Source organism: Saimiri boliviensis, chromosome 16, assembly GCF_048565385.1.
Source record: "Saimiri boliviensis isolate mSaiBol1 chromosome 16, mSaiBol1.pri, whole genome shotgun sequence".
Lineage (NCBI taxonomy): Eukaryota > Metazoa > Chordata > Mammalia > Primates > Cebidae > Saimiri > Saimiri boliviensis.
Window position 1 is genome coordinate 83,723,686 of NC_133464.1, and position 23,856 is coordinate 83,747,541.

The following is a 23,856-nucleotide window of genomic DNA, read 5'->3' on the forward strand; positions in this document are numbered from 1 at the left end:
CATTAGACATCATCATCAAACAGATAATAAACTCCTGTCCAGGTGGAAACCAAAGACATTTACACTTAAGGTTTTCTTCCCCCACCCCCAATTAAAACTAAAGTTTTCAAGTGCTGAATACATGATGAAGTATTTCATCGATTTCATTGCTTTACTTAGTAAATACGATGTACTGGAGGTATTTACATCTATATTTTATATATCTACATCTTTTAAAGGATGTAGCTATTTTTGAAGATTTTGAATGAAACCTGAGTGCTACCTTATTACTCTGGAATGGAAAATTAGCCATTACCCTGAAAAGCTGACTAGGCCATAACTAATTTGCTAGTGAGATATTTAATATATTAGAAAACATATCGTTTTACTTAACACTATGTGTGCAAACAGGGTTACCAATTAAAACTAAGTGGTCCAACCATTAACTAATGATCAAATCCCTCCCTAAAAATATTTTTTGCTTATTCAGGTTACTAAATATATTTGAAAATAAAATGAAAATTTATTACAAATAAAAGTGTAACATGACTGATCTTCCTACACAATTTTCATCAAAAGATATTTTAATCCAATTTTCTCATTTAAAATACAAAAGACCATTTAATGCTATAGCATTTAACCTCAGAATAGTCACAAAAGAATATCAGACTCACTCTGACCATGCCACCTACAACCTCCATCACCTTGCCTCGATACCACAGAGTATCAGATCCTCTTACTGCACATGCTTCTCCTTTTTTCCAGAAATAAGGCTCCAAAAGACCAAGGCATTTTAAATTACTTTGAATTTCATTTGTCATTTTTATTAACTCAAATTCTGAAAAAAAAAAAAAGTATTAAAGATAGAAAGCATTTAGGAAAATTCCCTATCATTTGTCAATTTAATAACATCTCTTCAGTAGTATAATTAAAGATCAGTCTCCAAAACAGAACTTTTGTAAAAATCTGTTTTAAAACATACTAGTAATAGCACATAAACAATATTATGATCTTTTGATATTATGAAAGTACAAACATCATAAGGATCTCTAAACACACACCAGCTAGCCTAATATGAAAGTACTACCAATTTAAAATAGGGTCAGTTTGACCGCCCTAAGTAAAGCAGAACACAAGTTACATATTACTTGATGCTTAGATACAGTATAATGAGGGGAATATAAATTAAAATTTCAATTTTGCTTTCATTGCTAATTGGCCCATTATTTCCACAGTAAATATATCCATAACTGATACCATAGAGGACAAGCTCTGGAGTCAGCTACCATTCCAACCTTACTGTTTTAGTTGTGTGATCTCGGGTAGTTCCCTTACCTCCAATAAGCCTCAGTTTATTCTTCCATAATAACCACCTATTCTGGGTATAACAGAATCTTGTGAGAAGGATTAGATGTAAAGCATCCAGCACACTGCCTGGCAGTTTACAGGCTACCAGTTTGAAGAATGACTATTTACACATGTCAAGCAAAGTTTCTGGGTTAAGTACTATTACCACAGGTCTCAAACATTATTTTTCTTCTAGAACAGCTAATTGTACCGATTTTATTCTTTCAAATTAAAAAATATATTTAAGAGATCAACAAATGAGAGAAAAATTTCAGTAAATTCATATCTGCCACACCCACACCCATAGATACTAACTATGACATTTAAGCTCTATGATTGCGAGAGTTATCGACTATTCTGATGGGCCCAAGCTATAGTCAGGAAGCATTTGCATATAAGCCTAAAGATCTCAGGAAGAACCTGAATATTCTCAAAGGTTCCTAAAGCTCCAGTCATTTGTTGTAATCTTAGTTCTCAGTCTCAAGAAATATAAACTTCGACATTTTATTTTATTTTTAGAAAATGAGACAGGGTCCCACTCTGCTGCCCAGGCTAGAGTTCAGTGGAATGAACACAGCTCACTATATCCTAGACCTCTGGACTCAAGCAATCCTCCTGCCTCAGTTTCCTGAGTAGCTGCGATCCAGGAATATACCACCATGTCCAACTAATACTTGCATGTTTTGTAGTGATGGAGTCTTGCCATGTTGCCTAGCCTGGTCTCGAACTCCTGGGCGTAAGCAATCTTGGCCTAAAGTGCTAAGATTACAGGCATGAGCCACTGTGCTCAGACTGTATTCTTTCTTCATAGAGAGCCTCCAAACTTGTTTAAGTGACAGGTCCTACAAACCTGGAAACCCTCCATCCATATCCCCAGCATCTTAGTCCCAAGGTGAGGGAAATAAGAGACACAATGGTGAAAAGCAGGTTAATTTATGCTAGTCCTGATCTGAGAGGCATTTTAGCAGTCTATAGAAGCTAGCTTCATGTTGCTTCTCTTCCATGCTGGGAGAGTATTAAGGATGTCTACATCCTCACTGGTGGCCTAAGTTCTAAATTCTGCCAATAATGTGTATGGTATACAAAAAATGGGGCTCCAGGATTTTTACATTCTCAAGGATCCCAAGGTTTACAGATGCACAAAAATATTGAAATCATGGAGGAAGTAGTAAAATCCTGGGTGGCAGCCCTCACATCATGATGCTAAAAACCCAACTGCTTCATCACGTATCTAACTCCCTTGTTCTTACCAAACTTCATTACTTCTATTCTTTCAGCCAGGCTGAACCTTTATGTCTTACTTATGCCTATCGCTGTGTGAGTTCTTTCTCTAAGTTCCTAACTCTAAAAAGGTCTGCCAGTATTTTCTTCTTGTCCATATCGATCTGTATTTCCAAAGCCATGGAGTTTGGAGAATTTCTCAAAAATATTCTCCTTCCTCATCTCTAGTCTAACTTTGCCTTTGTTTTGTGACCTTGCAACACTTTGCACGCAGTGTGTCCCACAGAAACAACAGGGTAGGGTAAAGAAAACACATGATTTAAGGAGCTAAGATGCACCTGAAGAACAAGAAAGTCAATGGATTTCAAGCATTATAACTTCTATATACAACAAAAGTAATATAGGCTATATTCAGGAAAAAAACTGTATTGGTGTAGGGATAGATAAATAGAACTAACACAGAATAGAAAGTTCAGAAACAGTCTGGGCGCAGTGGCTCACACCTGTAATCCCAGCACTTTGGGAGGCTGAGGTGGGCAGATCACGAGGTCAAGAGAGAGAGACCATTCTGGCCAACACGGTGAAACCCCGTCTCTACTAAAAATACAAAAAACTTAGCCAGGCGTGGTGGCACACACCTGTGGTCCCAGCTACTCAGGAGGCTGAGGCGAAAGAATCACTTGAACTTAGAAGGCAGAGGTTGCAGTGGGCCAAGACTGAGCCACTGCACTCCAGCCTGGTGACTGAGCAAGACTCCAGCTCAAAAAAAAAAAAAAAGTTCAGAAACAACTCCTGCATATATAGAACCTTAATTTTTGACAAAGTTGGCACTGCAGATCAGTGGGGAACATGTGGAGTATTAAGCAGATGAGCTGGAACTACTAACTAAATCTAGAAAAAAAATTAGATCTCTTCTTCATATCTACCTAAAAATCTATTCCAGGATGGCTTAAAGACTTTACATAACAACAGAACTATAAACATTTTTTTACAAGACCATATAACAAAATAGCTTTCTGATCTCAGAGTAAGAACGGATTTGAGATACAAAACCAAAAAGCAATGACTGATAAAACTACGTTAAAACTTTCTGATCATACAGAAACTCCCAAAAGACACTAAAAAGACAAGAAACTGAGAGAAGATATCTGCAACACATAAAACTATGAAGGGGTAACTGTTCAGGATATATTAAGAACTATAAATCAGAAAGCAGTGACTTAATGGTAAGCAAGCAAGACATGGACAGGCATTCCATAAACACAGAAATACAAATGACTCAAATAGAAAAAATAACGTTTACCCCATATGAAGTTAGGAAATGCTAATTAAAGCCATAGTGAGGGATAATTTCATACCTACTAGGATTGGGAAAACTTAATCTGACATTATCAAGTGTTAACAAGGATGTGGGGTAATGGGAATCCTCATGCACTGCTAGTGACAAGCGTCAACTGTTATAAACAACTTGGAAAAACTATTTTTTATTTTATTTTTATTTTTTTGAGATGGAGTCTCATTCTGTTGTCAGGCTGGAGTGCAGTGGCACAACCTCAGCTCAATGCAACCTCTGTCTCCCAAGTTCAAGTGATTCGCCTGCCTCAGCCTCCCAAGTAGCTGGGATTATAGGCATGCACCACCACGCCCAGCTAATTTTTGTATTTTTAGTAGAGACGGGATTTCACCATGTTGGCCAGGATGGTCTCAATCTCTTAACCTCGTGGTCTGCCTGCCTCGGCCTCCCAAAGTGCTGGGATTACAGGCATGAGCCACTGCGCCTGGCCAATTTTTGTATTTTTAGTAGACATGGGGTTTTATCATCCTGGCCAGACTGGTCTCAAACTCCTGACTTCATGTGATCCGCCCACCTCAGCCTCCCAAATTGTGGGGATGACAGGTGTGACCCACTGTGCCAGGCCAATGATCCACCAATTCTGTTCACTAGATTATGTACTCTACAAAAATTTTGCCTGTGTGTAACAAGACATGGGTACAAGAATGTTGACAGGATTTTTTGTAATCATGGAAAATCCAGAAACATGTCATCAATAGTAGAATGGATAAACTGAGCTATAAACATTGAAAGGAATGCTATTAATTTGTTTAAAAAATGAACAAAACAGCACTTTGGGAGGCTGAGGCAGGCAGATCCCGAGGTCAATAAATCAAGATAATCTTGGCCAACATGGTGAGACCCCGTCTCTACTTAAAATACAAAACTTAGCTGGGAGTGGTGGTACACACCTGTAGTCCCAGCTACTTGGGAGGATGAGGCAGGAGACTCACCTCAACCTGGGAGGTGAAGGTTGCAGTGAGCCGAGATCACGTCACTGCACTCCAGCCTGGTGACAGACTGAGACTCTGCCTCAAGAAAACAACAAACAAACAAACAAAAATGAATGAAATATAATGAGATGAATCAAGGTGGACAAGTCTCAAACGTTTTGATGAAAAGTCACAAAAGAATATGTACATCTGGGTTCTGGTTATATAAAGTTTAAAAGATTGAAAACCTAAAACATTTGTTTAGTGATGCATATAGGAGATTATAATTATCAAAATCAGGAAAGTGGCTATATCTTTGGTGGCAAAACAGGAAACAGGATCAAGTAGGGCCACACAGGTCTGCTTAGGTTCTGGTGATGCTGCTTCTTATCATGGGGAATGTGTCTATGCTATGGCTACTCATTTTGTTTTTATTTAAATAACACATTTTATACTCTTTCACAATAACATTTTATAATAATCTTCAAAAATTCATTTTAACATCTAGTTTTAATCATTTTTAGTGTGATCAGCACATTGACCCTTACACCACACTGTGGAAGTCACCCTTTTGAATCCCCATCTTCATGTCCTATTAGATTTCCCACTTTGAGTAAAGGGATCTGGGGCTTTATTTCCTTTTTCTTGAACTTGATGTAGTTATCAAAGTTGTTCAAGGTTCTACAGCTATGAAGCAACTCTAGAGTGATTGCCTTCTTTGGCGTACACTTACCTCCCAGTGTGTGATTTCACTTTGTTTTGGAGCTTGGTATATTCTTTACTTTTATGCCAATTCAGTAAATGTTAATTTAAAAAAATAGGCATTTGATCTGACTTATTTGGGAGAGTTGTTCAATCTGCCCCAATAGTGGAAATGAAATTCCAAATTCCTTTCTTCTTATACTGAGAATAGCACTCACATAATTATGTAACACGGCTATGTTAGAATAATGAAAGGACTGCATTAAATAATTTTTATGTGTTAGGCACTATTTAAAAGCACTTTGCACACATTATGTGAAATCATTTAATAATCCTAACAACCTTGTGAAAATAACATTCAAAGAGGTTGCCCACGGTACTTCAATCCCTGTCATTCTTACTAGAGAACTGGAGGCTACGTAACACAGAAGGTCTCACCTGACGATTTAGGTAATACAAATATAGTTCCATCATCACCAACACAGCTGACTGTTGCCTCGAATACTTTCATGTTAGGAATAGCTGGTGGTTTATAGCATCTAGTGGTTCTTGGTTCTAGAATTTTCTCCTGAAGTTCAGACACTTTGTGTTCACTGATTATGTCAGCAGCTTTTTTGTCAGGGTCAAAGTTAGTTTTAATACAGTTAATAACTACTGAATCTTCTTGTTCCAGGGGGACTTTCAGAGACTTCTCAGATAACGAATGGCTGTTATCTAATTTGTTAATTCTGTAACATCCAAAAAAGAACATATCTAAACATGAGCAAATATAAAATTCTGGGTAAAACATATAAAAAGAATTCTTCAGATACACATGAAATTCAAAGAAAATATTTCCTCTAATTTGTTATATAAAAATTAGCATAACAAGTTAAAATTACTTTGAGACTGACGAGAAAAAGCAATAAAATTTTAAGTAAATGTTTTAAATTTCTATCTCGTATTTATAGACTATGCTCTCTTAAAATTTCCTTAACGTGGTACAATGAATTCAATATTACTAGAAGATATAACACCTTTAAGACGATTTCAATTTAGTCCACAGACAGAACAGACATCTGGCAAGCTATTAGCATCCATTAATATAAAGAAAACATGAGTCTCTTAAAAAATATTAAGGTACTATTCATATATTAGGTGTTAGTAGTAATATGCTATATTTACTCAGTTTTTCTACTTTATATTATTCCCTTCCACTTAAAAGTAATAGGTATCCCTACTGTACAAAAAATAAAATCTTAGAAGGAAATATTAATGTTGGTTGTGTTTTAGCATAATTATATCAAATTTCTGTTTGTTCTAATCTCCTGTACTTTTAAAAGGAAATAAGGCCTGGGCGTGGTGGGTCACACCTGTAATCCCAGGGCTTTGGGAGGCTGAGGCAGGCAGATGACCAGAGGTCAGAAGTTTGAGACCAGCCTGGCCAACATGGTGAAACCCTGTCTCTACTAAAAACACAAGAATTAGTCAGGCATGGTGCTATATGCCTGGAATCTCAGCTACTTGGGAGGCTGAGGCATGAGAACTGCTTGAACCCTGGGGTCAAAGGGTGCAGTGAACTGAGATCACAGCACTGCACTGAAGCCTGGGTGACAGAGCAAGACTCAGTCTCAAAAATAAACAAACAAACCAACAAACATTAACTAAACAGCTACATAATTCCTCAAATAACCTGCTAGTCCCCCAACCCACTGCTGCCTTAAGATAGCTGGCAGTTTTAGTCTGTAAAAGCAGTAAAGAACATTACAACTGGCAGCAGACAATGTCAGTAGTATTAACTTGCCTACCATTTCCCATTCTAACATGTCTTCTATCAAGGAACTGCTTTAGCCTAAAGGCAAATTAGGCTAGCTGTATGCCAAAGCCCGGGCAACCCAGGCCAGATCTCCCGTATCTAGCCTCATGTCCCACTTTCTTTCTGAGTTCTCATTCATTTTCCATTTCATCAGGACTCCAATCCTGTTCTGAATAAGGTAAAATATAAGTTAAGGCAAACACATCTATGGAGATCTGGCTACGTATGAGGCCATGTATTTGGTACAAAGTGGCTACTAAGGAACTTGTTTCTCCAATTCCAACATAGCTCTATGTCTCTAGAAAGAGAGAGAAAAGATTACACTAGGGCCACAACCATATTCTGATTCTGTCCCTGGATCAAAGGTGCTTAAACCCCAAACACAGAACCTGAAAGGATTTTTAAATGTAAATACTGTTGAATTACTTATTGTGTAAGTATAAATTTCATATAAATGTTTTTGTTTCATATAAATGTTTCATATATTTCACCCTGTTTCATATACATTTACAGTTCATATAAATACATCTAGTAGGTATACATCTACCAGAATTTCTAAAATAAAGCTTAAATATTTATGTCTAAAGCAAAGGATGCCAAAGATCTGGTACCCACTACATTATTCTCTTTTTCTTTGGTTTACAGTGTAAATGTCAAAGGAGAGGGCAAATTATAAAAGCAAGTATGTCAGGTAAAGGGCTTAAGTGTGTAAGAACAGATGTGCCTGAACAATGAAATGAGCAATTCTGAAGGAATCTATTTCTGAGATGGCTCCTCAGGGTTAGTTTATAAATCTTTGTTTTTTGTTGTTTTTTTTTTTTCCTAAACATTGGGGAAAGCGCAAACGCAGTCCCCCACTATCACAACTTATGCAGTCGAGTTTCCCACATTTGGGGAAATTGCAGGGGTCAGCACATCCGGGGTGCAATGGGTAAGACTTGCCCTGGGAAAACCACCTTCGTGATCATGGTTTCTCCCCTGCCAGGTAAGCATAGTTTACTAATCTTGAAGAGCACACAAGATGCAATTCAGATTTGAAAGCACACATAAGAAGATTTGCACATGTAACTAAGAGGCATCCATCACAAACTGATGTCAAAAATTTTTTTTAAAGTCTATACCTCCTTTCTCTCAAAGCCAAACCCTTTTTAATCAAATATTTAGAAACATCAACACGCTCTCCTTTTTCATCTCTGCAGAAAATTTTCACAGGTAATGGCCAAGTTGTGTTGTTCTCCTGCAGTGATTTAAGAGCAGAGTAAACATGAAATACCAAAATGAAATCTTCATATAAACAATGTACATTTCATAGGCATTTATTTTACATTTCTCTAAGCAAGAAATAGTCCCAAGTGAGTAAAGTTATTTTGGTATCTAAACATATCAGAAAATAAATAGCATGGAAGACAGTGAAAGAGTTATTTTATGAAATGCATCAGAAAAGACTTCAAGGTCAAGGTGAAATTAAAGAAAAAAAAATCAAACTGGAAACTTTTTTTTCCAGTCCCAGAATGGGGAGTAGGGAATACAACATCAGTTAACAAGTTTCTTTATTTTCCCGCATTCTTTGTAAATTACAGAATTAAAATGGCAGGAGAATTACTTGAACCCTGGAGGCAGAGGTTGCAGTGGGCCGAGGTTGCGCCACTGCACTCCAGCCTGGCACCTGGTGACCGAGTGAGACTCTGTCTCAAAAAATAAAAATAATAAATAATAAATAATAAATAAATAAAAATATATTTTCAAAGGTCTTTTTCTCTCCTACAAAAAGCAAAAGAACTACAAAACATATTCTGCTTCATATGGAAGAAGTTATAAAACTGGAGAAAGCACATTAAAAGTAACAATAAAATGAATTATAAGAGAAAATGCTATTCATTAATCAAAGTATTTAACTTAGAAAAAAAGCAAAGAATATTTTTAAAGTGGTCTGAAAAGATGTATATCTCTTCTCAAATACACACGTGTGACATACATTTATGATTTCACTGGAAGCCTAACTTTCCAGGTTGGCAAATATCAAATGGCTTTGGAAATACAACCTAGCATACACATTATATTTTTAACATGCAGATAATCAACTCATGAATACTACTTTAGAAATACTTTGACTCATTCAATCATTTGTGGTGTACCTATCATCAAACAGGAATCACACTTTGAAATAAAACTAACAAAATTTGTAACAAAATCCAAAGTTTGGTGTTATTTTCTCAAAAAGAAAGAAAATAAATGGAATTGATGAAAACATTAATGAGATCATCAGGACATCTCTCTCGTAAATTGTTAACTCTCTACCCACCTGTAAGATTATAGTTGCTACAGCTCCAGTCAGGTACAATGAAAGACAGTCACAAGCTGTTGCTGTCCACTTGTCACTCCCACCGGCTGGTCTACAACAGAAAACAATGGCAACTTGTTTTATTAAAAAAAGCATACAATATTGACATATACAAGAAACACTGCATTTACGCACATACGCACTCATAGTTTGAACCGACTATATGTAAGAAATCAATTTAAACATGGATTCATATTATTTTTACAATTTTTCTCATTTTCATAGCCTTTTTTCATCCTTCTATTTTACTCAGGGCCCATGTTACATATTAACTGATTTGTATGTATCTGTTCTACAGCCACACTGAGGACCTGTAAAAAGTAGGTATTAGTCACTATACACATTTCATATATGTCAACTAGACTGTAAACTCCCAGAGAACAGGAATGATGATGTATTATGTCCATCATCACATTCCCTAATGACCAGTATGGTGTCTGACACATAGAAGGCATTCCAGAAATATTTAATGGAAATAAGAAAAGTCTCTTTGATGATTCCACTGCCCATTTTTTGGAAGTTCTTTGGAATTCAAATCTAACTTGAATTGCTACCCATAAATATCAGAAATACCAGAAATTTTAATTATTGATTCAACAAAATTATTTACATTACCTGATAGATGTGGTAATAAAGTTTCAAATGACTAAAAATTAGCAGTATCTTTGACTAACTTTTCAGCAAATACTGTCAAGACAGTAATGCATAATTTAAAAATGCTCAATAAATACTTGACAGATAAATGAAATACAGAGTATCCAATTTCATCATCCACGTTAGTTTGCTAAGTTGAAACTAAGTGACTGCAGGGGATGTCTAGTCTTTTGGCTTCTCTGGGCCACACTGGAAAAATAGTTTTGAGCCACACATAAAATACACAAATAAAGCTGATGAGGTAAAAAAAAAAAAAAATCTCATGTTTTAAGAAACTTTACAAATTTGTGTTGGGCTGCCCTGAAAGCCATCCTGGGCTGCATGTGGCCCATGGGTGGGACAAGCTTGCCTTAGATGTTTCTACCAGCAAATCTATCCCCCTAAGAATAAAGAATTCGTAACACAGAAGAGATTACAGATAACATAATGCAGGCTCTATGGGCCCTCTAAATATGGTTTCTAGTTCTAGAGTTTCACTGAGCTCACCCATTAACTGAGTAAACAATTATTTCTGGTCAATCTTAAAAAAAAAAAAAAAAAAAAAAAAGAGAGGCAGGGCCTCACTATGTCACCCAGGCTGGCCTTGATGGGTTCAACAGATCCTTCCATCTTGGTCTTCTGAGTAGCTGGGGCTACAGGTGTATGCCACCACTCAGCTTCACCTGGTCAATCTTTTCACAGTTACATGGCTTATATGACTGAGTTAACCAAATCAACTGGGCATGTAACTTGACCCAACAGGATTTGGTATATGTGCTATATACTAATTATTATAAAGCCTAGAGAAAGTTCTTAGGTGCTAAGAAGCTTAAATTGCTAGGAACTCTTGGAATCAGTTATGGTTTAATATTTATTATGATGGTATAAAAATAAAAAATGTAACATTAAGGTTAGTCATTGATTATGGATATAAATATTATCTTAACATTTTTAAAAAATGTATGAGTATACAATTTCAGTTAGGGAAGATGAAAAAGTTCTGAGGATGAAATGGTTGTAATTGCCACACAACGATGTGATTTTTTTTTTTTTGAGATGGAGTCTCGCTGTCACCCAGGCTAGAGTGCAGTGGTATCATCTCGGCTCACTGCAACCTCCGTCTCCCAGGTTCAAGCGATTCTCCTGCCTCAGCCTCCCAGGTAGCTGGGACTGCAGGTGCGTGCCACCACACCCAGCTAGTTTTTTGTACTTTTAGTAGAGACAGGTTTTTGCCGTGTTAGCCAGGATGGTCTCGATCTCCTGACCTCATGATTTGCCCGCCACGGCCTCCCAAAGTGGTGGGATTACAGGCATGAGCCACCGCGCCTGGCTGATTTTTTGTTGTTGTTGTTTTTGTTATTTGCTTTTGAGATAGAGTCTCACTCTGTCACCCAGGCTAGAGTACAGTGGTGCAATCTCTGCTCAGTGTAACCTCTGCCTCATGGTTTCAAGCATTTCTGCCTGCCTGCCTCAGCCTCACAAGTAGCTGGAATGACAGGTGCCCACCACCATGCCAGGCTAATTTTTCTATTTTTAGTAGAGACAGGGTTTCACCATGTTGGCCAGGCTAGTCTTTAACTCCTGACCTCAAGTAATCTGCCCACCTCAGCCTCCCAAAGTGCTGGCATTACAGGCATGAGCCCTATGCCCAGCCATGAATGTTGTTCTTGTCATAGAACTGTATACTTAAGAATGGTAAAAGGGTAAACTGAGTGTAATATGTATTTTACCACCATAAGAACAATCTATTAAAAGGGATTTCTTAAAATGGCAGTAAAACAGAATGGTTAGAGCTCCAGTTCTGGGTTCAGACCTTGTTTATAATCCTACCTTAACAATCAGCAGATATTTTATCCTGGATAATACTTAACCTCTTATTCAATTTTCTTACCTGTAAATAATATCTTATAAATATCTCTAAGGTAAAATAGTGTCTTTAAGACAATTAATGCAGGTTCCTTAAGTACTTAAAGGTTAGGCTTTTAAAATGATAATGGTATTCCATTCCAGCCCATAAGGTATCACTTAAAGTATGTACAGAAACACATTCTCTATACTGTTAGGTACAATTAAGGAACAGAAATAATTCTGTTCAATCACTCTGATTGAACTATTTAATGTGAAAGTGAAAACTAAGATAGGATTTATATAGTATGTGAGCTGAGATTTCCATTTCAGGACACTGAAAGGATTTACAGTTGTCCTACTGTTGCCATCAGTGATCACAGACAACAGGGACAGGTGCCTGTAAGATTAGAGAAATGGGTCACTAAGAAGAAGGTATCCTATTAGAATAAGGATCTCTAAGGAACAAAACAAATAAAAAATAAAAAAAGAAGGTATCCTATTATATTACCAATTTAGGCCAGACATGGTGACTCACACCTTAATCCTAGTACTTTGGGAGGACGAGGCAGGCAGGTCACTTAAAAGTCAGAAGTTCGACACCAGCCTGGTCAACGTGTTGAAATCCCGTCTCTACTAAATATACAAAAATTAGCCAGGCATGGTGCCATGCCTGGTAATTCCAGCTACTCAGGAGACTGAGGTGGGAGAATTGCTAGAAACTGGGAGGTGGAGGTTGTGGTGAGCTGAGATGGTGCCACTGTACTCCAGCGTGGGTTACAGAGGGAGAGTCTGTCTCAAAATAAATAATAATAAAATTAAAAGATCAGGTTTCAAAACAGATAAATCAAACCAATGTTATATTTATATACGTAACTTTTGGGTGAGGTACTTAATTTCTCATCATGAAGTTTCTTCAATTATAAGATGGGGATAATAGTTCCATGTCAGTATTATTGTGAGAACTAAACTAACACATGAAAAGCACATCATACAATGCCTGCCCTGGTAGTGAATAAATGTTAAGGTATATTGTATAGTGTATCTGGAGTTCTCTCATGAGATCCTTGCAGATGAGATATAAATAAGCTAGGTAAACCAGTATGGTTTATCTATTTCTTAAATAAAAAAAAAAAAATCACACACAGGTTCATTACAGCTTTTGTAATAATGCTGAAAGGGTCTTTGGGATCTTTTAGCTTTATTGGTAAACAGATTTTTAATATTCCTATTTATAGTCCATGTCTGAAAAGCCTACATATATATGTACACTTAAGTGTGTGTACGTGTATATGTCTTTTAGCCAAGTAACATGCAATTGGCTTAAAATTAGTGATCAAGTTTGTGAGACAATCAAAAACAAGCTTGTCCAACCTGCATGTGGCCCAGGAAAGCTTTGAGTGCAGCCCGACACAAATTCATAAATGTTCTTAAAACATTATGAGATTCCTCACCAACTCATATTTCACACAGATTAAAAAAGAAAAAAATTTAAAAAAGAAAAAAGCATTATCAGATATTTTTGCAATTTTTTTTTTTTTTTAGCTCATCAGCTCTCATTAGTGTCAGTGTATTTTATGCGTGGCCCAAGACATTAATTCTTCTTCCAATGTGGCCCAGAGAAACCAAAAGATTGGACACCCTGGTCTGAAACTGCAAACAACACTAAATGATTTGGATAACTGTGGTAGCATATCAAAACAACAGCAAATGATATGCCAGTAGACTTAATGATAGAGCTGTTTCCTATAGGTACAATTTTATCTAGTACCCTATGTTGAATAGAAGCTAGGATTTATTTAACAAAAGTTAAGGACTGTTCTGAACCTCTGGGAAAAGGCCAGTTATGTTTGGCAACATTGTTACCTCCGAGGCTAGATATTCCGATTTTGGCCAATAAAAGAAACTCACATTTTAATGTGAAATTTACTAGTTTTTAAAATAATATTTCAAAGTTTAAAAAACATTCTGCAGGCCGGGCGCGGTGGCTCAAGCCTGTAATCCCAGCACTTTGGGAGGCTGAGGCGGGTGGATCACGAAGTTGAGAGATCGAGACTATCCTGGTCAACATGGTGAAACCCCATCTCTACTAAAAATACAAAAAATTAGCTGGGCATGGTGGTGCGTGCCTGTAATCCCAGCTACTCAGGAGGCTGAGGCAGGAGAATTGCCTGAACCCAGCAGGCGGAGGTTGCGGTGAGCCGAGATCGTGCCATTGCACTCCAGCCTGGGTAACAAGAGCGAAACTCCGTCTCAAAAAAAAAAAAATTCTGCAGGCCAAGTGCATATTAGTTGGATTTAGCTCGTAAACTGGAGACTACAACTCTGAAAAGGTATGCTTTCAAATTTACAGATAATACATTAGAAGGGGCAGTCTACACATGGAATAACAAAATCAACTATCTCAGTTTCAAAACCAATTAGAAAAAATTTGACAGGAATAACTGTAAAATTCTATATTTAGGTTAAAAAAAATCACTGTGTCAGGTTGGAGTATACTGGCACAATCATAGCTCACTGTAGCCTCCAACTCCTGGCCTCAAGTGATCCTCCTGCCTTGGTGTCCCAAAGTGCTGGGATTACAGGTGTGAGCCACCTCACCTGGCCCTTTCCCCTCCTTTTAGCTGGATCTTTTCTTTACTTTGTCCCATTGCCTGTCTTGCTCAAATTGAAAACTCTATTCCTAGCAATTTCTCCTCAGTGTGGAGTCATGGCAAGGAGTTTCAGTTTACTTTCAAGAGGTTATATGACTAAAAAGGCTCCAGTACTCTGAGACTCTGGCACATTTACAGACCTCTTGCATTCAGATATGAACTGCATCCTGCTTCATCTCTTAATTTTGGTTGCTATTCTCAGATTGGCCTGCATGTGCCAGTGAAATACCACTGTCTATTCCTATTCTCAGAGCTGTTGGAATCCTAGTCTGCCTTCCCTCTATATCCTCCCATACAAATGTTGATACTGTAAAGGTATCATGATACCATTATACTGTAAAGGTTCATGATGTACCCCACCTGCTACTATTTGGGTGCTCACAGAAGTAACTTATCATCTGCTTTTGTTGTAGGTACTTACTGTGTAGTCTTTAGCTTTACTGTCCAAGTTGCTGTTTTTATAGTGGGATTCCAGCAGACTAAAATTATTGTCATTTTCCCAGAATTCTCTACAAATTCACTCTTTTTGGTAATTTACTTATTTTTACCTTTCTATGTGATTATAAACTTATACAAATTATTTCTGTGTTTGTTGCTCCTCAAATTTTTTTTTTTTTTTGAGATGGAGTTTCGCTCCTGTTACCCAGGCTGGAGTACAATGGCGCAATCTCGGCTCACTGCAACCTCCGCCTCCTGGGTTCAGGCAATTCTCCTGCCTCAGCCTCCTGAGTAGCTGAGATTACAGGTACGCGCCACCATGCCCAGCTAATTTTTTGTATTTTTAGTAGAGACGGGGTTTCACCATGTTGACCAGGATGGTCTCGATCTCTTGACCTCATGATGCACCCGCCTCGGCCTCCCAAAGTGCTGGGATTACAGGCTTGAGCCACCGTGCCTGGCCTCCTCAAAGTAAATTTTTAATATTCAACAGTTTGAATTCTATCTAGGTACTTTCATACTCACCTATCTCTATTTCCTAATACCACTAAATTTACATGATCCAAACTTTTATCTTTCCCTCTTAATGTACAAAATTAACTAGATGCTAGGAAAGCTTCAGAATATCTTAGCAAAATTAAAACTGACAAGAACCCATTTAAAAGTAATATTTAAAATAATGAGAAAATTACTCCACTAAAAACTACCTTATGTCAACCAGAGAACATTCCAAAGAGAGTCTTCCCATTGTCTTTAGATTTTCTTGAAGTTTTCTTAAACAGTCAACATTCACTACTAGTTCAACACCCACGTCATACAGCAAGACCTAAGAAAATAATAACCATTAGTCTATGGACAAACAATTCAAAGTATATTTTTGGCAAACTGAATATCTCAGTGAAAATTGTTTTAACTTCAGGGAAAAAAATACAAAATGCAATCACCACCTTCATGATAATACTTTAAACTCCGCAATTTACCTCTACCAATGTGTCTGTAACCATTCTGATGATCTGACCTCTTCGCCACTGATTTTTATCTTGGATCTTAACAGCACAGTGCATATCATTTTCCCATTTAACAGGTTCCCATTTTGAGTATTCATAAGCAGCTATCATCTTTTCTTCTAAACTACAGAGATAAAAAATATTTAACTTTCCAAACATTTTCTTATACAATTCTCTGGCTACATGTTTTCTACTATCCCCGCTTGCTCATTCCAGTCCAGCCAAGCTGGACACCTTGTTCTTCCTTGAAAGTACAAGCGTATTTCCTCAGGTTTTGGAACTAGCTCTTCCTTCTGCCTGAGATAAACTTTCCTCAGAGACTCATGTGGCTTACCTCCCTCCCTCCTTCTTTGGGGTCCACTTCAAATATCACTGACTCTAAGGTCTTCCTTGACCACCCTGAAAGTGCCACCTTCCCCAAATGCTTTATTTTTCTCTATTTCCCTTATCAACATCTGCCACACTAAAAATTTCATTTGTTCACTCTCCTTCTACTAGAATTTAAGTTACATGATAGCAAAGATTTATCCTTTTTTTTTTTAACCAGGGTATCCCTAACAATTATAAATACTGCTTGTCATATAGTAGGTCTCAATAAGTATATGTAGAATGAATAAATTGAAATTAGTGAAAACAACCAACAGAGATCCTATTTGCATACTTCTAACTAGCTGAGAGACTACTTAGTTAAAATAATTCTGCTTGTAAAATCTACATTTATGACTTCTAGATCTTTGAAACAATATAGAAAGGATAAAATCATATGGGAAATCATCGTAATCCCTTCCTTATATATTATATATATTGTACCTATTAAGTAAGTTTTCAGTTAACAACCACTGAACATAAATCTTCTCAGGAGATACTACGTTACAAATATGCACAGGCAATTCCTTATTATAAAGTGACTGGAAATTCTCATTAGGTAGAGATTTTGCAGACACAAGATTTAACTTGTTTACTTCATTTGAAATAATTTCTTCTGGAGAAGGATCCCAAATTTCAATATGCTTTTGAGAATTATCTTTGTGGATATATCTGAAAAACAACAAAAGTTAATGAAAAGAACTGTGTATGCAAATTATTTGTATTTGCTCAGGTCTGTATCTCAACTGTGTGATGCTTACATGACTATTTTTGTCAAAATTCATTTAACTGCGGACCTTAAAAAGGTGATTTTTTTTTTCTGTATATACTTCAATAATCCTGACTTTAAAAATAAAGGAGAAGATTCAGTCCAACATAATTTCTTTTTTGAGATGGAGTCTCACTCTGTCACCTAGGCTGTAGTGGTGGGATCTCAGCTTACTGCAACCTCCGCCTCCCAGGTTCAAGCAATTCTCTTCCTTTGGCCTCCGCAATAGCTGGGATTATAAGCGCCCACCAACAAGCCCGGTTAATTTTTTGTATTTTTAGCAGAGATGGGTTTCACCATGTTGGTCAGCCTGGTCTCAAACTCTTGACCTCAGGTGATTTCACCTGCCTCGGCCTCTCAAAGTGTTGGGATTACAGGTGTGAGCCACTGTGCCCTGCCCAATCCGACATTAATTTGAATGTTTCCTCTCATTTCTTTCCCTCTCTCAATTGAGACCTATAGTGGAAAAAGCTCCTGCTTCTATCTCCTCCAGCATGACAGTGAGCAGGAAAGCATGGCCACAGATCATCAATAGTAGGAGTCACTGCAGGTCTCTGTGGGGTGTCACTGTATCTTTGGCTTTTGCTGACAAATATCATGTGTGGGTGCTATCTGAATACTAGCTTTTTTTCTTTTTTGGACAGAGTCATGCTCTGTCACCCAGGCTGGAGTGCAGTGGCAGAATCTCCGCTCACTGCAACCTCTGCCTCCTGGGTTCAAGTGATTTTTCTGCCTCAGCCTCCCGAGTAGCTGGGACTACAGGCATGAGCCACCAGGCCTGGCTAACTTTTGCATTTTTAGCAGAGATGGGTTTACACCATGTTGGCCAGGCTGGTTGCAAACACCTTTCAAGTGATTCGCCCACCTCGGTCTCTCAAATATTGGCTTTCTTGAGGGCTACATGAGAGAATTTTCAGACGCTCCCCAGAGCCACTCCCACTACACAGGTGGAAGAATTGTGGAAGAATTCTTTGTTTTGACCTCAGAACCCTCCCACCTGCCCTCGCCACCACTCTACTCTTCTGCTTCTGGGGTCACCCCAACCACTAGCCTGTCCTGAGTGAATATTAGCACAATGACTCATGCCTGGTTATCATTCAAGGAATCTACCCGAATCCAGGAAAATTAACGTTTCTACAAATGGGAATGTAAGCTACTATATGACTATGCTTACTCTCCATCCTGCCATTTCTCTTCCTAATTCCTTTCTCAATCAAAGGGGCTTCCTAAGCAGATGTTCCACCTAGAAATAAGATGCCAGTCTACTTTCTTTAGAAGCACTCTAAAGGAGCCTTTCTCTTGGTTTCTGGGCCCCTTAATAATGGAGAGAAGAAAAGCCACTCTAGTCCTCATTAGATTAATGACTCCAATTATTTTCCTTGGTCTAGGAAGAGGGAAAATTCCCAGGTCTGCAGTCCAAGCACATCTCCAATGGGGAATGATGTGCCAGTTTACCTTCTTGCGATTAAAATGTTACATATGAGCATTAAATAACAATAAAAGTTTACATATCTACTTACCCTATTTCATAAGATGCCAGCCCCTCTTTGACTAGCTGGTCATTAATGCTAGTAATTTCAGGAGCACCAGGAGACTCAAAAAGCTCAACTAAGAGCACATTATCTTCCAGAATTTCTGTAAAACCATTAAGAAAGTTTGGGGAAAGAAGTATGTCACAAAATATACTAAATGAGGCAATGTTTTTTTTGAGACAGTCTCACTTTGTCGCCCAGGCTGGAGTGCAGTAGCAGGATCTTGGCTCACAGCAACCTCCACCTCTTGGGTTCAAGCGATTCTCCTGCCTCAGCCTCCTGAGTAGCTGGAACTACAGACAGGCACCACCACACCCAGCTAATTTTTTTTGTATTTTTAGTGGAGATGGGGTTTCACCAGTTGGCCAGGCTGTTCTCCAACTCCTGACCTCAAATGATCCACCCACCTCAGCCTCCCAAAATTAAGTGCTGAGATTACAATGTGTGAGCCACCGCGGCCGGTCTAAATGAAGCAATTATTTAAAAATTGGAAACAATTTCTTTCATTTACATGCACGACATTTCTGGTAGAATAATGTCGTAGTTTCTAGGAGTTAAAGTAGCACTTTGCAGATCTAAATAATTGTTAGTGTTATCTGTAACACAAATTAGTGAACATTTAACTTTAGGTTATGTATGCCATTATATGAAGAAATCAGTTTGAAGCTTTTAGGTTCAGAAAAATATATTCATTGAAGAAGCATTCTATTCTACTCTCGTTTTATGGAACTAAACCAAGTTCCAGGAGGACCAAGGTAATGAAAGTTATGAATGAAAGATAACTCAGGCCAGTGATCATTTGCAAACATTTACAGCTTTTACAAAAATGGCACAAAGTTTAAAACAACACAGATTCAATCTAGAACCCTCAATCTAGAACTTTTTCCTGTCCCTGTGTTTTTTAGGACAAATCACATCTAATTCTTATTTATCAGATCTATTTCTTAAACTGGACTGGGAGTTAACTGTAAGTCTCATGTCTCATGTGTCTATTTACTTACTGATGGTACACTGCACAAGAAAACTGGTCAATAAGTATCTGAAATATGGTAGAAAAATTTCTTTAGAAAACATCTCTAAAATAACGCACTGAGATCAGTATATGCCTACACCTTTCCAGCTGGTAGCTGCTAGTCAAAATGATTCTAAAAAAATATATAACCATTACCAGCAGCAACATTCTACATTAACCCAGTTAAGAGAGTTACATGAGTATAGATTAAAAGCTTTTTACAAAATTTTTTCCAGTAAGTTATATGGGCACAGGTGGTATTTGGTTACATGAGTAAGTTCTTTAGCGGTGATCTGTGAGATTCTGGTGCACCCCATCGCTCGGGCAGTATACACCGCACCATATCTGTAGTCTTTTAGCCTTTGCTCCTCTCCTACTCTTCCTCCCAAAAGTCTCCAAAGTCCATTCCTTTGTGTCCTCATAGCTTAGCTCCCACGTATCAGTGAAAACGTAGTTTTTCATTCCTGAGTTACTTCACTTAGAATAACACTCTCCAATCTCAACCTCGTCACTGCAAATACTGTTCATTCATTCCTTTTTATGGCTGTGTAGTATTCTGTGTGTGCGTGCGTGTGTGTCTGTGTGTGTCTGACTTTCCTTATCCACTCATTGATTGACAGGAATTTGGGTTGGTTCCACAATTTTGCAATTGTGAATTATGCTGCTATAAACGTGTGTTCAAGTGTCTTTTTCAAACAATGATTTCTTTTCCTCTGGGTTGATACCCAGTAGGGGGAAGGCTGGATCAAATGGCGGTTCCACTTTTAGAACTTTAAGGAATCTCCACACTGTTTTCCATAGTAGCTGTACTAGTTTACAACCCTACCAGCAGTGCAGAAGTGTTCCCTGTTCACCACATCATTGCCAACATGTTTTTTGATGTTTTTTGGGTATGGCCATTCTTGGAGGAGTGAGGTGGTACTGCATTGTGGTTTTGATTTGCATTTCCCTGATCATTAGTGATGTTAACCATTTTTTCATTTGTGTGTTATATCTTAAGAATTGTCTATTCATGTTCTTAGAACACTTTTTGATGGGATTTTTTTTTTCTTACTGATTTGAATTTGTTGTAGATTCTGGATATTAGTCCTTTGTCAGATATATAGATTGTGTAGATTTTCTCCCACTCTGGGGGTTGTCTGTTTACTCTGCTGACTGCTCCTTTTGCTATGCAAATGCTCTTTAGTTCAATTAGGTCTCAGCTATTTATGTTTGTTTTTATTGCATTTGCTTTTGGGTTCTTTGGTCATTAAATCCTTGCCTACGCCAATGTCTACAAGGGTTTTTCCAGTGGTGTCTTCTAGAATTTTTAGTTTCAGATCTTAGATTTAAGTCTTTCATCCATCTTGAGTTGATTTTTGTATAAGGTGAGAGATGAGAATCCAGTTTCATTCTCCTACATGTGGCTTGCCAATTATCCCAGCACCATTTGTTGAAAAGGTTGTCCTTTCCCCTCTTTCTTTGTTTGCTTTGTCAAAGATCAGTGGCTCTTAAGTATCTGGGTTTATTTCTGGGTTCTCTATTCTGTTTCATTGGTCGATATGCCTATTTTCGTACCAGTACCATGCTGTTGTAGTGACTATGGCCTTACACTATAGTGTGAAATTAAGTTTTGTGATGCCTCTGGATTTGTTCTTTTTGCCTAGTCTTGCTTTGGCTATGTGGGCTTTTTGCTTCCACATGAATTTTAAAATAATTTTTTCAAATTTTGTGTAGTAGTATTTTGATGGGGACAGCACTGAATTTGTAGATTGCTGTTGGCAGCATGGTCACTTTCACAATATTGATTCTACCTATCCATGAGTATGAGATGTGCTTCCATTTGTTCATGTCATCTATGATTTCTTTCAGCAGTGTTTCATAGCTTTCCCTGTAGAGGTCTTTTGACTTCTTGGTTAGGTCTATTCCTAAGGGTTTTTGTTTTTGTTTTGCAGCTTTTGTAAAAGGGGTTGAGTCCTTAACATTTGATTCTCTGCTTGGTCACTGCTGGTGTATAAAAGAATTACTGGAAACTTTGCTGAATTCTCTTATTAGTTCTAGGAGCTTTCTGGGGGAGTCTTTAGGGTTTTCAGGGCAAACAATCTTATCACCTGCAAACAGGGACAGTTTGACTTCCCCTTTACTGATCCGAATGCCCTTTCTTTCTTTCCCTTGTCTGATTGCTCTGGCTAGGACTTCCAGTGCTATGCTGACGATGAGTGGTGAGAGTGGACATCCTTGTCTTGTTCCAGTTCTCACAGGGAATGCTTTCAACTTCTCCCCATTCAGCATTATGCTGGCTGTGGGTCTGTCATAGATGGCTTTTATTACATTAAGGTATGTCTCTTGTATGCTGTTTTTTTCTGAGTGTTTTAGTCATAAAGGGATGCTAGGTTTTGTTGAATGCTGCATCTACTGAGATCATGTGATTTTTGTTTTTAATTCTGTTTATGTGATGGATCACATTTATTGATTTGTGTACGTTAAACCATCCCTGTATCCCTGGTATGAAATACACTTGATCACGGATTACCTTTTTGATTTGTTGGATTCGGTTAGCTGGTACTTTGTTAAGGATTTTAGTATCCATATTCATGAAGGTTATAGATCTATGGATTTCTTTTTTGGTTGTGTCCTTTCTGGTTTTTGGTATCAGGATGATGATAGCTTCAGAGAAGGAACTGGGGAGGGTTCCTTCTTTCTCCTTGTGTAGTAGTGTCAAAAGTACCAATTCTTTGATTTGTAGAATTCTGCTGTGAATCTGCTTAGTCCTAGACTTTTTTGTGTGTGCTGGTACTTTTTAAATTACCCTTTTAATCTTGCTGTCACTGGTCTCTTCAGGATATCTAATTCTTTCTGATTTAAGCTAGGAGGGTTGTATTTTTCCAGAATTTATCCAAGTTTTCTAGTTTACGTGCATAAAGGTGTTCATAGCAGCCTTGAATGATCTTTTATTTTATAGTTCAGTGGTGTCAGTATAGTATCTCCTGTTTTCTTAGTGTGGTTATTTGGATTATCTCTCTTCTTGGCTCATCTTGCTAATAATCTATCAATTTTATTTACCTTTTCAAACAACTAGCTTTTTGTTTTGTTTATCTTTCCTATTTTTTGTTTGTTTCAATTTCATTTAGTTCTGCTCTGATCTTGGTTTCTTTTCTTCTTCTGGGTTTGGGTTTGTTCTTGTTTCTCTAGTTCCTTGAGGTGTGACCTCTGAGTGTCAGTTTGTGCTCTTTCAGTCTTTTGATGTAGGTGTTTAGGGCTATGAACTTTCCTCTTAGCACCACCTTTCTGTGTCCCAGAGGTTTTTATAGGTTGTGTCATTATATCATTCAGTTTGAATAATATTTTAATTTCCATCTTAATTTTATTTTTGACCCAATGCTCACTGAGGTGCACGTTATTTAATTTCCATGTATTTGCATGACTTTGAACGTTTCCTTTGAAGTTGATTTCCAGTTTTACTCCACTGTGGTCTGAGAGTGCTTAATATACTTTCAGTTTTCTTAAATTTATTGAGGCTCAATTTATGGCCTATCATATGGTCTATCTGAGAGAAAGTTCCACACACTATCGAACAGACTGTATGCTGCCGTTGTTGGATGAAATGTTCTGTGTATCTTTCTTAAGTCCTTGTGTTCCAAGGTATAGTTTAAATCCATTGTTTCTTTGTTGACTTTTATCTTGATGACCTGTCTAGTGCTGTCAGTGAAGTACTGAAGTCCTCCCACTATTATTGTGTTGCTGTCTATCTCATTTCTTAGGTCTATTAGTAATTGTTTATGAATTTGGGAGCTCCAGTGTTAGGTGCATGTGTGTTTAAGGCTATGATATTTTCCTGTAGGACAAGGCTTTTTACCATTATATAATGTCCCTCTTTGTCTCTTTTAATTGCTGTTGCTTTAAAGTTTGTTTTGTCTAATCTAAGAATAACTACCCTTGCTCACTTTTGGTGTCTGTTTGCATGTAATGCC

General features: G+C 37.6%; 1 protein-coding gene and 1 non-coding gene across 4 annotated transcripts in view; both read right to left on the reverse strand.

Annotated features, from left to right (window-relative positions):
• RNF17 (ring finger protein 17) overlaps nucleotides 1-23,856 on the reverse strand; it is a 110,160-nt gene that overhangs the window by 19,634 nt on the left and 66,670 nt on the right. For all 3 annotated transcript variants that reach the window (XR_012514458.1, XM_003919744.4, XM_074387922.1), the window contains 8 exons: nucleotides 18,883-18,997; nucleotides 17,038-17,265; nucleotides 16,201-16,351; nucleotides 15,928-16,046; nucleotides 9,612-9,702; nucleotides 8,431-8,546; nucleotides 5,953-6,242; nucleotides 654-817 (listed from right to left, as the gene is read on the reverse strand). Coding sequence is in view for 2 of the 3 variants with exons in the window: in XM_003919744.4 (XP_003919793.2) it covers nucleotides 654-817; nucleotides 5,953-6,242; nucleotides 8,431-8,546; nucleotides 9,612-9,702; nucleotides 15,928-16,046; nucleotides 16,201-16,351; nucleotides 17,038-17,265; nucleotides 18,883-18,997 (1,274 nt within the window). In the remaining variant the exon portion in view is untranslated. The remainder of the gene's footprint in view (nucleotides 1-653; nucleotides 818-5,952; nucleotides 6,243-8,430; nucleotides 8,547-9,611; nucleotides 9,703-15,927; nucleotides 16,047-16,200; nucleotides 16,352-17,037; nucleotides 17,266-18,882; nucleotides 18,998-23,856) is intronic.
• LOC120365862 (U1 spliceosomal RNA) lies at nucleotides 8,139-8,302 on the reverse strand. Its single transcript, XR_005580703.1, has one exon. It is a non-coding gene; the product is annotated as a U1 spliceosomal RNA (small nuclear RNA).